Source organism: Rosa rugosa, chromosome 6, assembly GCF_958449725.1.
Source record: "Rosa rugosa chromosome 6, drRosRugo1.1, whole genome shotgun sequence".
NCBI lineage: Eukaryota > Viridiplantae > Streptophyta > Magnoliopsida > Rosales > Rosaceae > Rosa > Rosa rugosa.
Genome location: NC_084825.1, coordinates 39,348,269 through 39,355,096, shown reverse-complemented (window position 1 = coordinate 39,355,096; position 6,828 = coordinate 39,348,269). Strand labels below are relative to the sequence as shown.

Here is a 6,828-nt window from a genome sequence, read left to right as displayed (position 1 = left end):
GTGCCCGTACCCACTTAGGCCTAAAAGAAAAGCACCCAAAAAAAGAAAAGGCACCCCACTAGTTGCCCACCAACCCAAACCAATGGTAAAGATTGGATTGTCACCACCATCCCCCATCACCACCATGTAACCCTCACCCTAAACCAGAACTCCAACCAACAAGATAAGCTGGAAAATGAATAAACTAATAGGTAATCGCAGCTTTTGGCCTTTAAAAAATTGCCATTGTCGGTGGAGAGTGGACTCTCTCTCTCTCTCTCTCTCTCTCTCTCCTTCACAGATTTATGATAACCCGCCAAGCTAAGCTAAGCTAAGCTTAAGCTTAAGGTAAGCTAAAGCTCGTACCTTTTTTACACCAAAGCCTCTCTCTTTCGAATAATAAAAAAAAAAAAAAAAACATACACAAACAAAGGAAAAGGCTTTTTCAGTCTTTCCTCTCTGGAAGTCTCTCTGTTTTCCTGTCTTGGGTTCTCTGATACCTCCTCATTTGTGGGCAAAGGAAGAAGCTTTATTGGGAGATATTGAGAGAATGAGCAGCGTTGGAGGTGATTCAATGGAGGCCCAATATATAAGGAGGCATCACAGGCACGAACCCAGAGAGAACCAGTGCACTTCTGCTCTGGTTAGGCATGTTAAAGCCCCTGTGCATCTTGTAAGTGTTTCTGTCTGAATTGGTGGAGTTGTGGGTGTTTTGGGTTTTGGGTCTTGGGTGGGTGTTAATTTGTTTTACTTTTGTTCAAGATAGGATTTTAACGATTTTTGGGTTGTCGTTGACCTTTGGAGATCTGGGTGATTGGGGGTTGTTTTGAGCTGGTTTTGGTTCTGGGTTTTCTTTGTTGTGGCTGAATTGGCTCAGTTGAGTAAGTAATCAGCTTTTTTTTTTTTCTTTGTTTGGGGTATTTGAAGATTCGATTTTGATTTGTTGTTTTGAGGAGTTTGTTCTTGGGTTTGGGGTTTGGATTCAACTGGTTTGGTCTGTGCTTGTGATTTTGGAGGCTTGGACTTTTGGAGAATTGAATTTGAAGTAATTGGTCATAAAATTGCTTGCTCTTTCATTTTGCTGTGGCTTATCCATTTGATAGCTGAAAAGTGAAAGGGTTCTTTTACCATTTGTTTCCTCACTTCTATGAAAAGTGGAACATGTTTGGTCTGTATCATTTCTTGGACTTTCTTAGTGTCCAAACAGATTGTTGATGTTTTATGGCATAGACTAGTTCAAATTTAACAATTGGGTTTCTAGTTCATGCCGTATTTGTCTTGGATTGGCTGTTGAGTTGAATTGGTTTTCTTTATTAGGTATGGTCATTAGTCAGGAGATTTGATCAACCCCAGAAGTACAAGCCCTTTGTTAGCAGGTGCATCATGAGGGGGGACCTTGGCATTGGGAGTCTTAGAGAAGTGAATGTTAAATCTGGGCTTCCAGCAACAACCAGCACTGAGAGGCTGGAGCTTCTCGATGACGACGAGCACATTCTTGGCATCAGGATCGTTGGTGGTGATCATAGGCTCAGGGTAAGTAGTCTTCTTGTCTCTATTTCCTTCTGATGTGGTCTTCCTTGTATCGTCTTTATTGTATTAAGGGAAGTACTCGTCTTTGAGAGAAATATTTTAGAAGCACTTATAAGTTAGTGCAATCTGCTTGCACTCTTACAGTCTAATGTGAACCGTCGATGGCTGTAATAGTTTGTTGATCAGTTAAACTGAAACCTGTGGTATGCATGGCAGTACTGAAGTAGAAAACTATTTGGGAAATGATTTTAATTTTGTTTCTGTACAAAAATAGTAACAATAGTTTCTTGAATTGCTTGCTTGGATATCTGTGCTTTCTTTTGAATATTATCCATTTGGGGTTTAGGGTAATCTTACTTTTGGTCCTGACACCCTGATCATCTGGGGCTAGAGTGTAGACTATGAACTTTAACCCTTGTAATGCATAAAACTTAGCAGCAAAATGACGCTTTGGTTACAGGTAAATGACATCACTGCTCATTTGCCTGGTTATTCCTAACTCGTGGAAAATGAGGTTTACTACACCTTTCCATGCTTGGAAAAGTCATATTTCATTGTTTCACTTTCTATTTCTGGAAAGAGTAAATTGAATATGTATAGGATACTAGGTACCACAGCTTACAGGTGACAGTCAAGCATACAGTCTTCAAGGGGGACGCATATTGTATATATGCTAGGCCCCATTCATTTAACTCACATGTTACATACACATGGATGATGTATACAAAGTGATATGTGGCCCAAGATATTTCTCTTTCCCCCCTAAGATTTGAAAAATCATTTTCATTCTTGTAATGTTATGTGGTAATTTCAACCTCATTTATATGATCTTGAAACTTGCAGAATTACTCTTCAATTATTACCGTCCATCCTGAGGTTATAGATGGGAGACCAGGGACACTAGTTATCGAATCCTTTGTGGTGGATGTGCCTGATGGAAATACCAAGGATGAGACATGCTACTTTGTTGAGGCCCTGATCAGGTGCAACCTCAAGTCTTTGGCTGATGTCTCGGAGAGGATGGCTGTCCAGGATCGAACAGAACCTATCAATCATTAGCGGATTTGGGGGATGAAACAGGAGCGCGATGACTATAGTTATACCGGTTGTCGTTTTTGTCTCCGATGCTGTGTAGAGTTAGTAGGAGCTTTCCTTCCATTCACAGAAGTTTTGGGAACATCGCTGGTTTTTGCATTTCTGACCGATGAAGATCCTTCTCTTTTCCAACTGCTCTTGGATGGTCTGTCTTACTCTGAAAATGATCCTTGTGGTTCGTCGTACTTGTGTTTGAAGGATGGACTTTGTAGGTTGTTATAAGCTCTCCATGATTGGAAAGGGAAAGTTACTGTGAATTTTATTTTTTTCATGGTGGTTTTGTGCATGGTGGTACAAATGTTAGTATGACTCTGCTCTGTAAAAATTTGTCTTGGCAAAGAGATGGTATCTATGGGCTGGGGTTTTCATCTTGTAGTGCAGGAAGGATATTCAGGAGAAGCACCACGCTGCTTTGTTGTTTGTTTTGTATATACTTGTGTATTTGTATTTGTATTCGTATTCATATTCGTAATAAATTATTGTAATTGCTCTACGTCTGTTTTTCCACTTACTGGATTACCAACATGTTGAAGTTTAATAAAATCAGTTTCTTTCTTACATAAATTCATTGTTGTGGAGGGGGGGACTAATAAATATACACTGTACAATTTTGTGAAACATGAAATCCACACAGTATCCGTTCTAGTTCATGTTGTGAACGACTTAAACTAAAAAACTTGTATGTATGATTCGTCAAAAGAAAGAATTCGCATATACGAGGGCCTTCACAGGAAACATGAAATCCATAATTTGATTTCTGTTCGTGCTGGTCAGCCATGTGTATGCTCCATGTCTATTAACAACTAAGCTGTTGAAACTTCATACAGGTGAAAGAGCAATGTTTAAATTTGACAAGCAGCTGAACTCTTGCTCATAAGTCGTGCATCTGTTGGGGTCAAACTCTCATCTTATGTGCCTACATCTTAGCTGTCTTTACCAGCAGTCATTGCAGGTGCACTTACCTTCCCTGAAGTGGTGAAACCGAGTACCATCCTTGAGGAAAATCTCGCATTTTCGCACCACTGACATGTATTTTGCTGCAGTATGACAATCAGAACAGACCCTTGTGTTATTAACCACCCTGATAGGTTCTCCATTTTTCAGCTTCATCAGTCCATAGGTAATGGCCAGTTTCTCTGTGTGACTCAGCAGCATCTTCTTCTTCTCTACGGCATCAATGTTTTGATGTACACAGCTAATGTCAGGCTCATAGCCTAATTTCTTCATTTCGGAAACCAAATGATACAATTCAAAATATATTTCTCCCAAGTCTGGATGAGGTTTCCCTTCTGCGCAGAACATATGGATTTTCTGATCAATTTGTGTCCAGCTCCATACAGGGCTGTGTTTCACCCCTACTTTCCTCATCAAATCTTTAAGGCGTTCGACATCCGCCCATCTGTTTGATAGAGAATATAAGTTCATCATCAAGACATAATTGGCTGGATTATGAGGTTCCAACTCAAAAAGATTCTTTGCTGCAGTCTCTGCAAACTCCAAGTTCTTATGGGTTAGGCAGGAAGCAAGAAAAGCACCCCATATAGAGGCGTCCGGCTTTAATGGCATCGTTTGAATAAAATCCCAAGCTTCATCAAGATAACCAGCTCTTGCAAGAATATCTACCATGCAAGAGAAATGCTCAATAGTTGGAGCTATGTTGTAATCTGTGCTCATACTATCGAAGAACTTCCATCCTTCATCGACTAAACCTGAGTTCTTGCAACCAGAAAGCAAAGCTGTGAAGGTTATAGCATCTGGCTGCAGACCAGCTCCGCGCATTTCATTGAAAAGAGAAATGGCCTCTTTTGCAGAGCCATAAGTAGCAAATCCCATAATCATGCAATTCCAAGAAGCTAATGTCCTGTTTTTAATCATCCTAAAGACCTCATAGGCACTTCTGAAATTGCCTGCCTTGCTGTACATATCGACGAGTGCTGTGGCTACAAATACATCCTCAACGAAACCTTTCCGTATGCTGTGACAGTGTATCTCTTCACCCTTACGCAACAAAGATAGTCCTGCACAAGCTTTAAGTAGGCTGGATATGGTGGCAAAGTTTGCCCTGATACCATCTTCTTGCATTTGGAGAAAATACTTGAGGGTTTCGGCATGATTCTCATTTTGTGAACAACCTGATATAAGAGCAGTCCATGAAACCACATTAGGGGTTAACCCTGAACTTTTCATCCGATGAATTGCCACTATAGCTTCCTTATGGCGACCCTTCATTGCATACCCCGAAATCAAACCATTCCATGTCACTAAGTCCGGTTTGATTCCTTGTTGACTCATACTGTTTAACAGCTGTTCAGCATCTTCAAAAAGACCCTTGAAGGAATACCCTGATATCAAGGAATTCCAAGCAAAAATGTTTTTGTTCTTCATGTTATCAAAGACACTTTGAGCAAAGGACAAACGATTATTCTTCACATACATGTCTACTAAAGAAGTTCCTACATAAACATCATAGTCGAGCCCATTTCTAATTACAAATCCATGAATTTCTTTCCCATGTTTCAACAAACACAATTCAGAAACTGCTTGAAGAACACTAGTAATGGAACTTGAATTTGGCTTGAACCCGGCATCTTGCATTCTCTTCAAGATGGCAAGTGCTTCTTGATACGAGCCGTGAAGAGAATGACCGGACAAAAGGCAATTCCAAGTCACAATGTCCGGCTTGACATCAGACAACTCCATTTCATAGTAAACAATCCAAGCATCATTCAAGCAACCAAGTGCAGTATAAGAAGAGATAATCGAGTTCCATGACGATAGGTTATGATCATTCATTGAATCAAAAGCAGCTTTAGCTAATTCTAGTCTGCCATTTCTGGAGTACATGGTAATAAGGGAATTGCATATTGACAAATTCGATTCTAACTCCCATCTTAAAACATACCCATGAATTTGCTTTCCTTCATAGAGTGCTCTCACTTTCCCACAAGCTTGAAGCGCATTGATAATCGTAGCACTATTGGGTTTAGCAAATGACAGCTGCATATTCCTGAACAATTCTACAACCTTCACCCATCTCCCTTTCTTTGAGTTGAGCTTGATAACCTCATCCCACAACATATCTTCTTTCTTATGCATTTCATCAAATAACTGGTTCGAACTTTCTATGCCCAAACAAGTCCCATAAAAATTAATCAATGCACAATTCAAATATACATCCAAATCAAATCCCTTTTTGATCAAATAAGCATGCATTTCCAACCCAAGCCACAAATCCTTCAAATTCCCACAAAGTTTCAAAACAAAACCAAGAACTCCGCTATCAAACACTACTCCCCCATTATGAAACTCAAGAAAGAACTTGAGAACATCTTCTGGGTCATTCCCATATCTTCTAAACTCTTCTAGAAAAGAACTCCATGGAAGATAATGTGCAGAACCCACAAAGAAAGCCATTGCAGCTGACCTAGAATCACCAAATTCCAAGTAACAGGTGGCCAAAGATTTTGCCTTTATATCCATTTTGTTGTTGTTGGACATTTTTATCATCTGGGCATGGACTGCTTTCACTGAACTCAAAGTCTTGAGCTCACCCAACTGACCCAAGTCATCCAACAAGGTAAGGGTTGAAGACAGTCTAGGCAAAGATGTTGGCTTGGAGCTTAATGAGGTTTGAAGGAGGTGAGATGGAGCTAGTTTGGCCATGGAGGTGTAATAGTTGAGCCAAGAAAGCCAAGGTAGTTAGGAGTAAATTGGAGGGCTTTCATTTGGAGTTTACTAGTTTAGTATTGGATAGGGTTCATTCTGTTGCACAATTCTGTTGAACCGGCTCGGTCAGACCGGGCTAAGCTGGTGAAAGCCCGTAGGTCATGTTTGGTTGGTGGAATCACTTTCCTTTCCTTTGGGAAAGTGAATCCGGAGGAGGGGGGGAGGGAACCAATTTCCTCTACTTTTTCTTTTCCTTTGGCAAAGTGTTTCCCTTTCTTGGTTGTCCCAAACGCAGGAAAGGAAAGTATTTTCTTTCCCAATGCCCACTTTTCGGGAAACAAACATAGCCTTATAGTGCCATTGTGGCATTGTGCCTTAATTTTGAGTGGCAGACAGTTTAATGTCCTTTTTTGCTAAATTTTTTTCTTTTAAATTTTTGCTAATGAGTCAGATTTTGTGGTAGTAATACTTTCATAGTTGTAGTTTTGTAGTCTTTTTTTTCATGGAAAATGATTTATGGTCTCAATGAGGTCTAAGATTCGTGGCTTTAATGTTAGG

The 6,828-nt window shown here is 40.1% G+C and overlaps 2 protein-coding genes across 2 annotated transcripts; one reads left to right on the top strand and one right to left on the bottom strand.

Moving 5' to 3' along the window:
* The first annotated feature begins 223 nt into the window (after positions 1 to 223).
* On the top strand, positions 224 to 3,097 carry LOC133714516 (abscisic acid receptor PYL3-like). The gene is made up of 3 exons (XM_062140634.1): positions 224 to 652; positions 1,297 to 1,512; positions 2,353 to 3,097. Exons 1-3 carry the CDS (start codon positions 530 to 532, stop codon positions 2,566 to 2,568), a joined length of 555 nt encoding a protein of 184 aa, XP_061996618.1. The 5' UTR covers positions 224 to 529; the 3' UTR covers positions 2,569 to 3,097.
* Positions 2,785 to 6,314, bottom strand: LOC133714515 (pentatricopeptide repeat-containing protein At4g01030, mitochondrial). The gene has a single exon (XM_062140633.1). It carries the CDS (start codon positions 6,265 to 6,267, stop codon positions 3,538 to 3,540), a length of 2,730 nt encoding a protein of 909 aa, XP_061996617.1. The 5' UTR covers positions 6,268 to 6,314; the 3' UTR covers positions 2,785 to 3,537.
* Between the last annotated feature and the right edge of the window lie 514 nt (positions 6,315 to 6,828).